The 17,940-nt window shown below is 38.8% G+C and overlaps 1 protein-coding gene across 2 annotated transcripts; it reads left to right on the top strand.

The window, feature by feature from the left end:
* The first annotated feature begins 6,733 nt into the window (after window positions 1–6,733).
* On the top strand, window positions 6,734–17,564 carry LOC147568410 (protein NRT1/ PTR FAMILY 8.1-like). Of its 2 annotated transcripts, XM_086654852.1 has the most exons (7): window positions 6,734–6,970; window positions 7,063–7,210; window positions 8,604–8,939; window positions 9,023–9,240; window positions 9,845–10,398; window positions 10,792–11,759; window positions 17,484–17,564. In XM_086654852.1, the coding sequence occupies exons 3-6, from the start codon at window positions 8,831–8,833 to the stop codon at window positions 11,618–11,620; spliced, it is 1,710 nt and encodes a 569-aa protein (XP_086510978.1). In that variant the 5' UTR covers window positions 6,734–6,970; window positions 7,063–7,210; window positions 8,604–8,830; the 3' UTR covers window positions 11,621–11,759; window positions 17,484–17,564. The 2 variants fall into 2 exon arrangements, with proteins under 2 accessions (XP_086510978.1, XP_086510977.1); XM_086654851.1 differs by having other exon boundaries at window positions 6,734–7,210.
* The last annotated feature ends 376 nt before the right edge of the window (window positions 17,565–17,940 follow it).

The raw sequence follows: 17,940 nt of genomic DNA, 5'->3' as shown, positions 1-17,940 counted from the left end.
GAGAAAGAGAGATTTCTGAAGTGGTTCTTTCAAGAGAGATTGAAAGAGCAGAATATTGGTTTGAAGAAAAGAAGATTATTAATCTTGTGAAGCAATTTAGTTTGTGGTTATCTTCTTCAACCTTTAGTAATCTAGGATTTGTTCAAATCCTAAGGAGTAAGAGATTTTATTTCTTTGTTTCTTTGTTCAGTTTATCCACCATAGGTTTGGTGAAGAGTTGTCCAAGAGTGTTTCTACACATCTTGAAGAATTGTGTAACCCATTATTTAATTATAGTGGAAGATTTCTGGACTAGGTCCCGTGGTTTTTTACCTTCTAGTTTGGAGGGGTTTTTTGCCACGTTAAATAATCTTGGTGTCTCTACTTTTACTTTCACATCGTTTATCTTCATATTCCTGAACAAGTTAATTAGGTTATTTTTCCTAACAAGTGGTACCAGAGCTAAGGTTGGATTTATTGTTCAGAAATATGGAAGTGAATACTAATCGAATGATTAGTTTAGATGGAGAAAACTACTTGATGTGGAAAGCAAAAATGGAAGATTTGTTATACTGCAAAGACCTAGCTGCACCCATTGAAAATCACGGTACAAAACCGATGAAGATAGATGAAGAAGACTGGAAGGTATTAGATCGTAAGGTTGTTGGATTTATTCGACAATGGGTAGAACCCAGTGTTTTTCATCATGTATCGACGGAGACTTCCGCTTTTAGTCTATGGAGGAAATCAGAAGAATTGTATGATCAGAAGACAGCTGCCAAAAAGGCTTACTTGTTCAGAAAGCTAGGAAAGTTACAATATAAAGAAGGAACCTCAATTGCTCAACATTTGAATGAGATGAAAAGTCTAGTAAATCAGCTTTCTGCAATGAAGTTAGTTTTGGATGATGAGTTGCAGGCCTTACTTCTTCTAAATTCTTTACCAGATAGTTGGGAGACATTGGTGGTGTCTCTTAGCAATTCCGCTCCTGATGGCATAATGCGTATGAATCACGTAACAGGTAGTTTGTTGAATGAAGAAACAAGAAGGAAATCATCGTTAGACGAGTCTCATTCAGAGGCACTTGTTACAGAAAGACGGGGGAGAGGTAAAAGTAGAAAACCTCATAACCATGATAAGTCAAGGGGAAGATCAAAACCAAAGAAATAAGTTAGATGTTTTGGTTGTGGAAAAATGGGTCATTACAAGAGTGATTGCAGGAAACCAAAGAAGGAAAATAAAAAAGATGATGAAAAACAAGATAATGTTGCGGCAGTTGCCTCAGGTAATGACACTATCTTACTCTCAAGTTGTGGAGACACTTGCTTAAATATGACTGAGTCAGAACCAGAAACAACATGGTTGGTTGACTCAGGTGCTTCGTATCATGTTATTCCATGTAAGGATTTCTTTAACTCTTACAGAACTGGTGACCTTGGCAAAGTCAGGATGGGAAACTTAGGTTTCTCAAAAATCGTAGGAATTGGAGAAGTGAAAATTGAGACGAGCACAGGGAGTACATTGACTCTGAAGAATGTGAGGCATATACCAGATCTTCGATATAACCTAATCTCTACCGGAGTATTAGATGATGAAGGGTACCACAGTCACTTTGGTGATGGAAAGTGGAAGCTCACAAAAGGGTCAATGGTGATAGCAAGAGGGAAGAAGTGTTGTACTTTATACAGGACTCAAGTAAAACTGTGTAAAGGAGAATTGAATGCAGTTGAAAAAGATTCTTCCACTGATCTTTGGCATAGAAGACTCGGGCACATGAGCGAGAAGGGACTTCAAATCCTTACTAAACGACAAGACTTACCGAACATAAAAGGTATAAATTTAAACACTTGTTCTCATTGTTTAGTAGGAAAGTAACATAGAGTTTCCTTTCAAATGAATGCATCTGAAAGAAAATCCAGTGTTTTAGAGCTTGTTTATTCTGACGTTTGTGGACCTTTAAAGGTCAAAACACTTGGTGGTGCTTTGTATTTCGTTACTTTTATAGATGATGCTTCCAGGAAAGTTTGGGCATATGCCATAAAGACCAAAGATCAGGTACTTGCAGTTTTCAAGAATTTCCACAACATGGTAGAACGGGAGACAGGAAAATCATTAAAGTGCATTCGCACTGACAATGGAGGAGAATACATCGGGTCGTTTGAAGAGTATTGCAAAACCCATGGTATTCGACATGAACAGACAGTTCCCAAAACTCCACAACAAAATGGTGTAGCAGAACGCATGAATCGCACTATTGTGGAAAGGATCAGATGTATGCTCTCAGAAGCTAAGTTGCCTAAAAGCTTCTGGGGTGAAGCAATGCGTACTGCATGTTATCTGATTAATTTATCACCTTCAGCACCATTAGATGGAGATGTAGCTGAGTGAGTGTGGGCTAGGAAAGAAGTCAGTTATGAACACTTAAGGGTGTTTGGTTGCAGGGCTTTTGTGCATATATCTAAAGATCAAAGAGCAAAGCTTGATGATAAAGCCAAGCAATGCATCTTTTTAGGGTATGCAAATGAGAAATTCGGATACAGGTTATGGGATCCAGTCGATAAGAAGATTATTAGAAGTAGAGATGTGGTCTTTCTTGAAGATCAAACTATTGAGGACTTCGGGAAAGTTGAGAAGCATGAGAATCATAGTAATGATCTCATTGATCTAGATCCACATATCTCTTCTAAGGTTATGCATGGTAATGCAGGTGAAGAACAAAATCATGAAGATGAAGCTCATGAAGATGTTCCTATGGGTGATGATGTTGAGCAAGGAACGGAAGTTCAACATGAACCACCAGTTGAATTGAGAAGATCGACTAGAGAGAGGGCACCATCTACCAAGTATCCTCCACACGAGTATGTGATGGTTACAGATAGTGGAGAACCACAGTGTTATGAAGAAGCCCTAGATGATGAACACAAGAAGGAGTGGTTGAAAGCTATGCAAGATGAAATTGAATCATTGCATAAAAACAACACTTTTAAGTTGGTTGAAAAACCTAAGAATAAGAAAATTCTTAAAAATAAGTGGGTTTTCAAAATCAAGACCGAAGAAAGAAATTCACAACCACGGTATAAGGCACGCCTAGTGGTGAAAGGATTTGGGCAGAAGAAGGGTATTGATTTTGATGAGATTTTCTCTCCGGTGGTGAAGATGTCCTCTATACGGTTAGTATCGGGATTGGCTGCAAGTATGAACCTAGAAATTGAACAACTAGATGTCAAGACCGCTTTCCTTCATGGTGACTTGGAGGAAGATGTGTATATGGAACAACCAACAAGGTTTGAAGTTAAAGGTAAGGAACACTTGGTTTGTAAGTTAGAGAAGAGTTTATATGGGCTGAAACAAGCACCAAGACAGTGGTACAAAAAGTTTGAATCATTCATGAAGGATCAAGGGTATCACAGGACGGCTTCAGATCATTGTGTTTTCGTTCATAAATTTCCTGATGGAGATTTGATTATACTTCTACTTTATGTTGATGATATGTTGATTGTTGGTCAGGATGCTAATAAAATTAGCAGGTTAAAGAAGGAACTAAACAAGTATTCGATATGAAAGACTTGGGTCCAGCAAAACAAATTCTTGGCATGCATATCTCTCGTGATAGGAAAGCTGGAAAACTTTGGCTATCACAAGAAAGATACATTGAGAAGGTTCTAGAAAGGTTCAATATGGACAAAAAACAAAACCAGTGAGCTGTCCATTAGCCAGTCACTTCAAGTTGACTCGTGATCAGTGTCCATCAACTAGAAGTGAGATAGAAGAAATGGAGAAAATTCCTTATGCTTCAGCTGTAGGGAGCTTGATGTATGCAATGGTGTGTACAAGACCGGACATTGCATTTGCAGTTGGAGTAGTAAGCAGATTTCTCGCTAATCCAGACAAAGAGCATTGGTTAGTAGTGAAGTGGATTCTGAAGTATCTTAGAGGTACGTCTAAAGCTCGTATATGTTTTGGTAATGATAAGCCAGTATTAGTCGGTTACACAGATGCAGACATGGAAGGAGATGTAGACTCTAAAAAGTCCACATCAGGTTACTTATTTACATTTTCAGGGGGAGCAGTGTCATGGCAATCTAAATTACAAAAGTGTGTAGCTTTATCTACTACAGAGGAAGAATATATTGCCATTACAGAATGTCGCAAGGAGATGTTATGGATGAAGAGGCTGTTAGAAGAACTTGGTATGAAACAAGATAATTATGTTATTCATTGCGACAGTCAAAGTGCCATCCATCTCAGTAAGAATTCTAGTTTCCATTCCAAGTCCAAGCATATAAATGTGAGATACCAGTGGATCCAAGATGTTCTTGAAGAAAAGGTGTTGAAGATCGAGAAAATCCATACTGACGACAATGGTTCAGATATGATGACAAAACCATTACCCAAAGGCAAACATGAGCTATGTAGCAGTGTTGCAGGTTTGGGGATGGTAGGTCCCTCTTCATAAGTCGGGAGGGGGAGTTTGTTGGGGTCCCTCCTTATAATAAAAGGACTCCTAGTTGGAATAGGATTTCCCTTATTCCTTGTTTGGGGAAAAAATAGAAGTTTCTATTTTTTCAAGCCTAAAAAGGAATTCCTATTTCTTTTGGTAAACCTCCCTATTTATCAATATAAAAGGGAATGAAAGGGAAGAGATTATACACAACAACTTCCAGAACAAAGAGAAGTCAGAGAAAGAGAGATTTCTGAAGTGGTTCTTTCAAGAGAGATTGAAAGAGCAGAATATTGGTTTGAAGAAAAGAAGATTATTAATCTTGTGAAGCAATTTAGTTTGTGGTTATCTTCTTCAACCTTTAGTAATCTAGGATTTGTTCAAATCCTAAGGAGTAAGAGATTTTATTTCTTTGTTTCTTTGTTCAGTTTATCCACCATAGGTTTGGTGAAGAGTTGTCCAAGAGTGTTTCTACACATCTTGAAGAATTGTGTAACCCATTATTTAATTATAGTGGAAGATTTCTGGACTAGGTCCCGTGGTTTTTTACCTTCTAGTTTGGAGGGGTTTTTTGCCACGTTAAATAATCTTGGTGTCTCTACTTTTACTTTCACATCGTTTATCTTCATATTCCTGAACAAGTTAATTAGGTTATTTTTCCTAACATCTAATGCATGTGTGTATTCGAGTTAAGACCTTAATCAACTTCAAAAGTCATTGCAATTCATTCATTAGTTTTTCTCTTCTCTTTTGAATTTAGTAATAATCCCAACTTGTCCGGAATACAATTTTGATTTTAGAATACATTTTAGTTTGTCTAGAACTTGAAGAAAGAAGTTTTCTGGTGTGTCTATAACTCAAATTCATAAGCATTTTAGTGTCTAGAAGATCAAATCAAAGCATTCCAGGATGAGCTCGTACAACTTTTAATGGTTCGTCTATTATCAGAACTGTAAAGTACCATCACAACCTTGAAATGAATAATTGTTGTATCGCGGACGCATACACTTTAACTTTTGGTTCTACTACAAGGGTGTAAAATGTCTTAAGAAATAAAATTTATTCTCACCTCAATTAAACTCTTTTCTGTATAACTCGGGTACATCGAAAAAAGGGTTACTGCTAGTAAATACTTACTTATTGTTTATCTCTCTCTAGATACTTCAGGAATAACTCAACACTCAGTTTTAATCAAGATAAAACAAAAAAGATCGTAATTTTAATTCAAACCAGAGAAACATGCCTGAAATTAGTGCCATATAAAATTTGCCAAAACCAAATAGCAAACTTAAATAAATAATATTGTTTTCTTAGTCATAAGATTTTTTTTCTCTTTTTCATGTGTAACTGTTCTGACACACATTTATTATAATGAGGGTCCGTTTGATACGTGTGCAAAATATTTGATGCGAAAATCAGATTCTATTCTAAAGTGAAAGAAAACCAAGTTTCTCTTGAAGTTCAAATTTTTGTTATTGGTATTCCAAGAGAAAATATGAGGGAAAAATCCTAAAGGCACCTCAAGATAATACTGTCTGCCCTTTCTACCCATAATGAGCTCCAACTGCATAAAGGTTGTGTGCATTTAGAAATGCCCAAATCTATCTCAATCCCTAAATCGACCACCATCAACTTCCTTCGTCTTCCTTCCTGGTATTAGGGTTTGAATTAGGGATTTCATAGTCATTAGTTGGATTCAACATAGTCGATTTAGGTAAAATTGTCATGAATCAATTTACATGAATTGGCTGCACCCGTATCGACCACCATCACCCTTCCTTCATAGTCATTAGATTGAAGATCTCGTTAGGATTTGAATTTCAATTTTGAGAGACAGTCTAGAGAGGGAGTTCGATTGTCATCTTCTTCGATTGGTTGCAACCTAATCGACCACCATTACCTAATTGACGAACATAGCTTATTAGTTTGAGAGAGAGTTCGACGAGTTCAGAGAGTCACAGCAGGATGGAGAGGGAGTTCGGAGAGAGGGAGTTCGGAGAGAGGGGATTAGAAGGGGGTTAGAGGTAAAAGTCTGAAACTGTAAGAGGGAGAGAGAGATAGGGGAGGAAAAAGAGCGCGTTACTTAGAGAGAGAACGTGCGGAAAGGCTTTTTACATGCGTAGGGTGGGAAAAGTTCGAGACTTTTTTCCCACATTTTTTTTTTCCCACGAGAAAGTAGTTTTCACATTCTTTTTGTTTGACCAAACACCAGAAATCTATTTTCCTAGCAAAAATAACTTTTTCAGTTCTATTCTCCCACGTAACAAACCAACCCTAGATAGTATATAACTGTTAGGACATATGAAAGTGTTTGAACGGAACAAGACATTTAAACTACCTACTTTTGAAAAAACAATGTTTTAGAGTTGATGCAGGATAGCTTATAGTTGTGTAAATACCTAGATGTAACAGGTTACCATACTTCAAAATTCCTCCCAAGCATTATTAAGTCTCTTTTTCTCTTTATTTATAGTCTCCCACTTCTCTAAATCTCCTATTGAAGGAAACACTTTTGGGGTGTGATATGATGTCTCAAAGAACTTTCATGAGGTAAAATGGCATTTCAAGTTCTTGACAATAACTCGACTTTTAACAAGTTTTGTTTCGCCCAAAACTCTCATGCCACTTCTTTTTTCACGCAGACGAAGGGTCTCTAGCAGACTGCCAATACTAGAGATTTTTTTTGTCCACCTATCCTCCCACCACCACCATTTATGTCTTCCTTGTTTCAGATCATCGTAGACAATAATGAATGTGAACAAATAAGTTAACTGTTTACATACAAATAAGGTATGTGAACAATTTGGAAAATTTCAAGCTCTGACGTATCGACCACCTTGAGTTGGTATCCTAGTTTCACCCCGTCTTCACTATCAACATGATCGCGCCAAAATAACTGTCACAATCATTAGTTTGTACTCTATATATTTCCTTCTCACCTTCCCCTGGCCTACCCAAATTTTCTTACAATGGTTACATGTGAAAGGGTTATTATATCGAAAATCTTTTACTTTCTTTTAAGATCGAGGCCTATATATTTTGATAAATGTAGACAAAAAATGTTATGAAACTAGCTTTTCACATCCGCTGATAATGAGCATGAACATCAAAAACATAACGGCAAACACATTGTTTTTGATACTTCACGAGACAAAAACCAACCTGTCAACTTCATATACTACATTGTTGAATATCTTTTCAATTTGACATGTTGAAGTATGTACATGAAGAGTATTAGTTCGAAAATATCTACCTAGAAAATGTTGAAACCTTTATATATATACTAACTCGATATGTGTGCCTTTGACAGAGTTATGTACCTCAAACCCATATATAATAACCTAGCTTAAATCCTTAGAGTCAATTTAGCCACCTTCTATCTTTTCCAATGGTTATATCCCTATATTTAATGGTCTCTGACACTCTTCCAAACTTCTCAATCTTCTTAATGATATTTGAATAGCGTGCCAAAACTATATTCTTTAGTTGCCCATCTTTCAATTTAGTATGAAATCCAAGTTGAAGTTAGATAACATCATATCAACTATTCCATACTTCAAAAGTCAAAAGATGTTAATATTTGGTATGGGATGGATATCATGTGCTATTTTTTCCCCCACACCTTGCAAATCGATTAAACTTCGCTTTTACTCTTGCCCAATTGCTACCTCGTATTCCATGATAGTACAACAGAGACACAAATCACTAACTACAACAATTCTACGAGCAAGAAGCCCGTAATATACTTAAATTTTTGATCTATTGACATGTAAGACACTGGTGCAGACATTTTATCCAAAAGTCTTTAACAACTTCGTTTACCCATTAACAAATATTACTCAAGACCTACTCGTAAGTCATAATTCACGGATTTGAACAAGTTTGCAAAGAGAACCCAAGCCTCAGGAAAATGACATGCTTCCTTAAGTCGGACGAAAAATTGGGTGTTAGGTCGGATTTATTGATTGACAAATACATCATTTTATTAATATTAACTAAATTGGGTTGTCATAAAGATAGTCATTGAATGTTGTAGTGGGACTTACAGTTTACTTGCTTCTGATCTCTTCTTAAATTTTGATCAGAATAACATTTACTTTGTAGTCATTCTAGTTACATATATTAAGGAGGGGAACCTTGCCCTTATCCCTTGAACTCTCTAACTCTCTCTCTCTCTCTATAGACAAAGAAACAGTAGCTAGCAGAGAGAGTGAAAACCCTAATCAGTTCAAGATTTGATCAAACAGAGAGAACCCATCAACAGATCCGTACTTGTACCTTCAAAATTTGATTTTCCCATGATTATATTGGTGAGAAATTGATTTTCCCATCAACAAATACTTTTCCCGCGTAAATTAGTTTGAATAAAACGTTTTATAAAGAATAAAACGTTTTACCAAAGTAACAGTCATGGTGCCACAAGAAGATATTTACACTAAAGATGGAACAGTAGATTATAACAATAATCCAGCAAACAAGAAGAAAACAGGAACTTGGAAAGCTTGTCCTTATATCTTAGGTATTTATATTTATAACCGTTTTTTTTTGTTTGTATAAAGTTAACTGTTACAAAGTGATTTTAACAGTGTTATTTTGAAACAGGAAATGAATGTTGTGAAAGATTGGCGTATTATGGAATGGCTACAAATTTAGTGAATTATCTGAAAGTAAATCTGAATCAACATAGTACTGTGGCAGTAAATAATGTTTCGAATTGGTCTGGAACTTGTTATGTCACACCATTGCTTGGAGCTTTTCTTGCTGATGCTTATTTAGGAAGATATTGGACTATTGCAATTTTCTCAATCATCTATGCTTTTGTAAGATTTTACTCAAACCTAACATTTCTTTTAGTTTCTTTAAGTATTCGAGAGGAGATGGTGCGTACAACCCTAGGGGTGGTGTAATTATCTGGAAGCCCTATATCCACCCTCGTTTGCCTAGATCCGGAGGTGTTTATGGGTTTCCAAAGCCCAAAGTGGGTACTACCTGATCGGCCGAGGCTTCATGTGGTCCCAACTAGGGTATTGAAAGCCCACACTGAGTACCCAGTCCGATCATTTCGACATGCATACCATGTTTTGGCTCGCCCAAGCCAGCGGAACTATAGAATTGTTTGGACCAAGATGTTATGTGGGTTGAGTTGGGACTCGGGATGTTGAAGCTCAAACCGAGTGTCCGGCCCAGTCATTTCAATGGGTTTAGCCCAGCCAGCCCAAGTCCAAAATTGTCCGTGGGTACCTGGCACGGTGCAGTTGCCGCCTCTTAGACCCCATCAGTTTCTCGTATAGACATGAAATTTGAACTAAAAACAAACAATATGAAGTCTGTCAGACTTTAGATCTGGGTGAAAAACACCCTCGACCCGTACGCAATTCTATTTCGATCGAGTTTTTATACTGAAAGATGTTGATTTGTTTGTAGGGAATGACATTGTTGACATTAACAGCATCTGTTCATGGACTAAAGGCATCTTGTAATGATCAAGGTGTTTGCAACTCAAGCAGTGCCCAAACTGCAGTTACTTTCATAGCGCTATACATGATAGCTCTAGGAACAGGAGGAATAAAACCTTGTGTTTCATCATTTGGTGCTGACCAATTTGACGATACAGACGAGATTGAGAAAAAACATAAGAGTTCTTTCTTTAACTGGTTTTACTTTACTATCAATATTGGTGCGCTTTTAGCTGCGTCAGTATTAGTATGGGTTCAAACAAATGTGGGTTGGGATTGGGGTTTTGGTATTCCGGCCGTTGCTATGGCTATCGCTGTCGTTAGTTTCTTCTCTGGTACACGATTATATCGGATTCAAAAACCAGGAGGAAGTCCCGTAACACGAATATGTCAAGTATTAGTTGCATCTTTCAGGAAGTTTCAGGTTCAAGTGCCCGAAAACAAGTCTCTTTTGTATGAAACTGCAGATGAAGAGTCTATTGTTACTGGAAGCCGAAAACTTGATCATACAAAAACATTGAGGTAAGTCAGTTAAACTCAATTTAGAACTCATCACAGTTTATAGTTAAATCTCACAAGTTTGGTGGTTTTTGTTTTTAAATTATCGTGAATTTGATTCCCGTTAAGGGTACAATAGTCTTTTAAGGTTACATCAGACAATCGGCTCTTAATTCTATGTCAGATGAGCCATTTATATGAGTCAAATGAAACACAAACATCCTGAAAGGTGACTCAAGCCAATTCAGACCTCGAGTCAGATTTCAGACCTCAACTTCGAAAAGCAAAGACCAACCTAGGCACCAAATTTCTTTACAAAGAAAAACCTCATCGACAAATCAATAGTTTGTGTTTTTCGTTTTTCTGTTTTACGATTTCACTTCGTTTACTGATTAACTTGTACTGATCTTTACTTAGTTTCTGGGACAAGGCAGCTGTGGTAACAGGAAAAGATCAAGTAAAAGGAATGGTGAATTTATGGAAACTCTGTTCAGTGACTCAAGTTGAAGAATTTAAATCGATAATACGATTACTTCCAATATGGGCAACTGGAATAATTTTCTCGACAGTTTACGGTCAAATGGGAACCTTATTTGTTTTACAAGGAAATAGCATGGATATTAGTATCGGAAGCTTTAAAATCCCATCGGCGTCTCTCTCAATCTTCGATACTCTTAGTGTTATATTCTGGGTTCCTGTTTATGATAGAATTATAGTCCCATTTGCCAGGAAATTCACTGGTCATAAAAATGGGTTTACTCAGCTTCAAAGAATGGGAATTGGGCTTTTCATATCAATTTTTTCTATGGTAGTTGCTGCTATTTTAGAGGTAGTTAGACTCGGTATCGTTAAAAGACATAACTATTACGATACTAAGCATATACCCATGTCGATATTTTGGCAAATTCCTCAGTATTTTATTATTGGGTGTTCAGAGGTTTTCATGTTTATTGGACAGTTAGAGTTCTTCTATGAACAAGCACCAGACGCCATGAGAAGTTTATGTTCAGCTTTATCATTAACAACTGTAGCCCTAGGGAACTATTTGAGTACTTTACTTGTTACTATCGTTACCGATTTTAGTACAAGAAACGGAGAGCTGGGATGGATACCTGATAATTTGAATCGAGGACATCTTCACTACTTTTTCGTGCTCTTAGCTATATTGAGTGTTCTGAACTTGGCTGTTTATCTTGTTGTGGCAAGGTGGTACACATACAAGAAGGCAGTTGCGGTTCTTCGTTGACGGAATTCTCGAATCCTGTCACAAGTCAAACAAGTAAGATCGAAGAAGCATACAAGTGTTGTATGAAGATCGAATTGTTTAAGTATATTTTTAGTTTTCGAGTTGTTGTTTCTGCAATATTTATATTGAGTTCTTTAATGTTTTTGTTATAATTAAAAGTCGCGGAAGCTATCGAACCTATCCTAGAAATTGATCCGATTATGAAGATTAATTGAAAAGCTAAGCCAAAATCAAATATGCGAGCAGAATTTAACGAGGTTCGGCTTTAAAGCCTACGTCCTCGGGCGAACAAGAAATCTTTATTGAAGGATAGATGAAGACGACTCACACAACCCGCAAGTTCGTCCCAAGATGGTACCGTATAGTAATAACCTTCTATACTAAATCTTCGACGACCGAGAAATTTAACACCGCTCAAAACTATGAACAAAAAATTTCTCTCTCACTTGCTCTCTCTCTTTAGCTCTCTCTAAAGAAGAGTTGTTGTTGCTTGTGTTGGTGTTGTTTGATGATACTCAACCCCCTATTTATATATTATATAAGCCGGTGGGGTTCTAAATTTTTGGAAACCAAAATTTAGAAACCATCCAATTTGGAAACCCAAATTGGAACCGCCTAGCATTCAAAACCGCCTCTTTCACAATTCCATGAAACTGCCAATTGCCATCTTTCTCAAACCGCCACAAGCTAAACCGCCTCTTACAATTAAAGATTTAGTATAGAAGGTTATTACTATACGGTACCATCTTGGGACGAACTTGCGGGTTGTGTGAGTCGTCTTCATCTATCCTTCAATAAAGATTTCTTGTTCGCCCGAGGACGTAGGCTTTAAAGCCGAACCTCGTTAAATTCTGCTCGCATATTTGATTTTGGCTTAGCTTTTCAATTAATCTTCATAATCGGATCAATTTCTAGGATAGGTTCGATAGCTTCCGCGACTTTTAATTATAACAATTGGTACCAGAGCCTTGTTGAGATTGAACGAAGAGAAGATGGGATCGAGAAGTGGTACGGTCAAATCAGGGAAATATGAGATAGAGAAGTTCAATGGGAAAAACGATTTTTCTTATTGGCGGATGCAGATGAAGAATCTGCTAATCTCGCAGAAATTACACAAGACGTTGACGGGAAAGAAACCAGGAGATATGTCAGATGAGGATTGGGAGGAGTTAGATCTCGAAGCACGGGCTACCATTATGTTGTGTCTTGAGAGGGACGTGGCGTTCCTAGTAGACGGAGAAACAACGGCGGCGGGTGTGTGGTTAAAGCTAGAAAGCAGTTTCATGACGAAAACTTTAACGAATCGGGTCTACTTAAAATCCAAATTATTCACATGTAGAATGGAAGAGGGTTCTTCTATTCAGGAATATGTGAATAGGTTTGACAGGATTATCTCAGATTTGAAGGATATTGATGTTAAGGTTGAGGATGAGGACCAAGCCCTCATATTGTTACTTTCATTGCCTAAATCCTATGAGAACCTTGTTCAAACTTTGATGCTTGTTGGTGATAGTCTAAGCATGGAAGAGACGAGAAATTCGCTATTAGCGGATGACCTTCGTAAGGTTGCTACTAGCAGTATGACGTCGGGTGGAGTAGACAAAGAACAAGCACAAGGGTTGTTTGTAACAAGGGGGGGGAGTAATGAAAGGGGAAAGGGAAAGGGCGGGAAATCTAGATCCAAATCTAGAGGCTCTTTCAAGAAAACGTGCTTTAGTTGTGGTGAGCTTGGACACTTTAAAGCGGCTTGTCCAAAGAGAAAGTTGAAGCAAAAGAACGAAGGCTACAAGGAGAAACAAGAGATGCAAGAGGCGGGATATGTGTCAGAAGAGGCGGACGAATGTTTCTCGGTGACAGAGGTGTCTGAGAAGATCTTCGATAAGTGGATGCTTGATTCAGGGGCGTCACACCATATGTGCCCAAATAGGGAGTTGTTTACTACCTATAGGAGTATAGATGGTGGTACAGTTATACTGGGTGATGATAGTATATGTAAAACTGTGGGACTCGGAACAATACGGATCAAGATGCACGATGGAGTGGTGAGAACATTGACGGACGTAAGACACATACCCGATTTGCGGAAAAATCTAATTTCCCTTGGTGTGTTGGAGCGGAACGGCTGTAAGATAATTATAGAGAATGGCTCCATAAGAGTCGTTAAGGGTTCTTTGGTGGTAATGAGAGGTACTCGTTACGGTAATTTATACAAACTTTTGGGGACAACAATTACTGGAGATGTAGCGGTAGGAATCAGTGGAAGGGATCCAACGGCTAGTACGAGGCTTTGGCATATGCGCCTTGGGCATATGTCAGAAAAGGGTCTATCTCTGATGTGCGGGAAAGGCTTGTTGAAGGACATGAAGAAGCCTTGCATGGAGTTTTGTGAACATTGTGTGTTCGGGAAGGCACACAGGGTGACGTTCTCTACAAGCAAGCACAGGAGCAAAGAGGTATTAGACTACGTACATACCGATGTCTGGGGACCGGCAAAGTTACCTTCCAAGGGTGGTTCCAGGTATTTTGTTACATTCGTTGATGATCATTCGAGATTTGTCTGGCTTTATTTTCTGAAGCATAAGAATGAGGTATTCAACACTTTCCTGGTGTGGAAAGCAATGGTTGAGAACAAAACTGGTCGAAAGCTGAAGACGTTAAGGTCAGATAATGGGACCGAGTACACGGATGGGGCATTCAAGGAGTTTTGTAATCAGGAAGGCATTGTGAGGCACTGGACAGTAGTAAACACACCTCAACAGAATGGAGTCGCAGAGAGATTGAACCGTACACTACTTGAGAAGGCTAGATGTATGCGCTCCAATTCGGGATTAGGCGTAGAATGGTGGGCAGAATCTGTTGCTACAGCTTGTTATATTGTGAACAGGTCTCCACATTCTTCTTTAGATGGCGGCATACCTTACGAGGTGTGGTCAGGTGAACATGCAGATTACGGGAGACTTAAGGTTTTCGGTTGTACGGCCTATTACCATGTTAAAGGTAACAAACTTGACAATAGAGCAAAGAAGGCAATTTTCTTAGGATATGCTACAGGAGTCAAGGGTTATCGGCTATGGTGTACGGAAGACAAAAAGTTTGTAATCAGCAGAGATGTGGTGTTTGATGAGTCATCTATTGTAGCTATGGCGAAAGCTACGGTGCCTAGTTGTGGTGATGTTGGGTCTACTAAAGCTCAAGTAGTGGAAGTAGAAATCGAAGACCAACGGGTTTCTAGGAATCATGATCAGGTGGAGCATCAGGATAATACTCAGGATGAGGAAATTGATGAACCCGATCATCAGGAGGTTCAAGGGGAAGGTACACAAGTTTTACAACAACAGCAGCAGGATGTTTCGGTACACACTAGGCCGAAACGGTTATATAAGCCGGTACAGAGGTTAGGGTCAGACAAACCTCTTAGGCATTACGGGCAGGCAAATGTGGTTGAATATGCACTCTCGGTGGAAGACGACGAGCCGGTCACCTTCAAACAAGCTATCACCGCGGCGGAAAGAGAGAGTTGGTTGGTTGCTATGCAAGAAGAGATGGAGTCTCTTCACAAGAACCAGACATGGGAGGTTGTCCCATTGCCCGAAGGTAAGTCTGTTATTGGTTGTAAATGGGTGTACAAGAAGAAAGAGGATTCTTCCGAAATCAAGGGTACAAGGTATAAGGCAAGACTAGTGGCCAAGGGTTATGCACAGAAAGAAGGGGTCGACTACAATGAGATTTTCTCACCGGTCGTGAAACATACTTCTATTCGGGTGCTATTGAGTATTGTTGCTCACAGGGATCTTGAGCTGGAACAACTCGATGTTAAAACCGCCTTCTTGCACGGTGATTTGGAAGAAGAAATTTATATGGCTCAACCTGAGGGATACAAGGTTGAGGGCAAAGAAAATCAAGTATGTCGTTTGAGGAAATCTCTTTACGGATTGAAACAATCCCCTCGCCAATGGTACAAACGATTTGATTTTTTCATGCTAAAGCATGGTTTTCGCAGAAGTGACTATGATTGTTGTGTATACATCAAGAAGCTTCGCGAAGGTGACTTTATTTATCTCCTTTTGTATGTGGATGACATGCTTATTGCTTCTCGAAGCATGGTGGAGATAAATAAGTTGAAATCTCAACTCAGTCAAGAGTTTGAGATGAAAGACATGGGCGCTGCAAAGAAGATACTGGGAATGGAGATTAAGAGAGAGCGGTCAAGTAAGAAACTGTACTTGAAACAGAAAGGTTACATCAAACGAGTAGTTTCTCGATTTGGGATGCAGAATGCGAAGGCGGTGTCAACACCTTTGGCACCACACTTCAGGCTCTCGGGAAAACAATCTCCCACTACTACGGTGGAGAAGGATCATATGGATCGTGTACCGTATGCTAGTGCAGTTGGCAGTTTGATGTACGCTATGGTGTGTACTCGTCCGGATATTTCACAAGCGGTCAGTGTGGTTAGTAGGTTTATGGCAAACCCGGGGAAGACACATTGGGAAGCTGTGAAGTGGATCTTGAGGTACTTGAAGGGTACCGTTGATACGGGTTTGTGCTTTGGTGGAGACACATGTCAGGTAAGCGGTTATGTTGACTCGGATTATGCTGGCGATCTAGATAGAAGACGATCTACTACTGGTTATGTATTTAGGGTACATGGTGCTCCAGTTAGTTGGCGATCGATGTTACAATCTACAGTTGCGTTATCTACTACGGAGGCCGAGTATATGGCTATGGCCGAGGGTGTGAAGGAAGCATTGTGGTTGTGGGGTCTTCTGGATGATCTAGGGATTAAGCAAGAGTGCGTAGATGTATGGTGTGATAGTCAAAGTGCGATCCACTTGGCGAAGAATCAGGTTCATCATGCTCGTACTAAGCATATCGATGTCAGGTATCACTTTGTACGAGATGTCATAGAGGAAGGTGATGTTTCTCTCATGAAGGTACACACTGATGAGAATCCCGCGGACATGTTGACTAAAGTGGTGACATGTAGCAAGTTTCAGCATTGCCTGAAATTGCTACAAATCGGCTCGTGTTAAGTTGCCCGAAAGGGCGTAATGGCGACAAGGTAATCTTTATGTGAAGGGTTGGTAGAACTACGGTAGGCTTGATCCTATAAAAGGGTACCTAGGCAGCCATGGTCATATGGTGCAGTCGGATGAAGTTACAAGAAGCAGATATATCTTACAAGGAGTATCCTGGTGTTCGTCCAAAATTTGAAGTTTATCAAATTGTGTACGAGGTGGAGAATTGTAAGAGGAAGTTTCCAAATTTTGAATTGGGCTGTTTAGGATGGCATGTTCACTTTGGCGGTTTGAATAGAAATTGGAGGCAGTTTCCAATTTGATTTCCAATTGGCTATGGTCGGTGGATACCCAAAGTTGGATATAGGCGGTTTGGCAATTGACACCAAAATTTAGAAACCTAAGTAATTTAGAAACCAAAGTTCTAATCTTGGGACTTCCTATGCCGGCTTATAATAATATAAATAGGGGTCTTGAGTTCTTTGTAACACACTAACACAAGCAACAACAACTCTTCTTTAGAGAGAGCTAAAGAGAGAGAGCAAGTGAGAGAGATTTTGTTCATAGTTTTGAGCGGTGTTGAATTTCTCGGTCGTCGAAGATTTAGTATAGAAGGTTAATTTCTATACGGTACCATCTTGGGACGAACTTGCGGATTGTGTTAGTCGTCTTCATCTATCCTTCAATAAAGATTTCTTGTTCGCCCGAGGACGTAGGCTTTAAAGCCGAACCTCGTTAAATTCTGTTCGCATATTTGATTTTGACTTAGCTTTTCGATTAATCTTCATAATCGGATCAATTTCTTGAATAGGTTCGATAGCTTCCGCGACTTTCAGTTATAACAGTTTTCTACTTGTCCAAGTCTTGGTGATCTAAGTGCTCTGTAATCCTATATAAATGAACAGATCAAAGACAAATTACAAGAAGAACCCGATATCTTTCGATAAACCCAATAATTTATACATTGAACATGTCCTAATTGCAAAGTACGTAAATCTGAGAAGATTGACAATAGGAAGAAAGCATAAAAACTTCTCTCTAGAACAATACTTTTTAAGCCGAAGGAAAAACAGGATGTCCTCTCGGTGCCCGTTCGAAGTAGCATATCGACATGGGAGACAATCAACTAGCAGTCAAAGTTCACTTCGCGCCATGACCTTTGAATTATGAATCTCTTTCTCTGTCTAAAAGAATAAATCCTTCAAGTGCAGTAGAACCAATAACATGTTATTGTACCTGCAAAAGAAGTTGCAGTAACAGAATATTTGCTTCTTGGCTTCTTGCGAGCTTGTTGCCGAGCCC

Source organism: Eschscholzia californica, unplaced genomic scaffold (genome assembly GCF_041429995.1).
Source record: "Eschscholzia californica isolate CP2 unplaced genomic scaffold, dmEscCali1.0.p SCAF_1, whole genome shotgun sequence".
NCBI classification, from domain to species: Eukaryota; Viridiplantae; Streptophyta; class Magnoliopsida; order Ranunculales; family Papaveraceae; genus Eschscholzia; species Eschscholzia californica.
Note: the sequence above shows the minus strand (reverse complement) of the source record. Positions and strands in the feature narration are given on the sequence as shown.

Bases quoted from the DNA above. Each gene is read 5' to 3' on its own strand.
- LOC147568410 (XM_086654852.1), top strand. From the start codon at position 8,831: ATGGTGCCACAAGAAGATATTTACACTAAAGATGGAACAGTAGATTAT. The intron at 9,241-9,844 runs GTAAGATTTTAC...ATTTGTTTGTAG, and splicing joins TCTCAATCATCTATGCTTTT to GGAATGACATTGTTGACATT. The intron at 10,399-10,791 runs GTAAGTCAGTTA...ATCTTTACTTAG, and splicing joins GATCATACAAAAACATTGAG to TTTCTGGGACAAGGCAGCTG.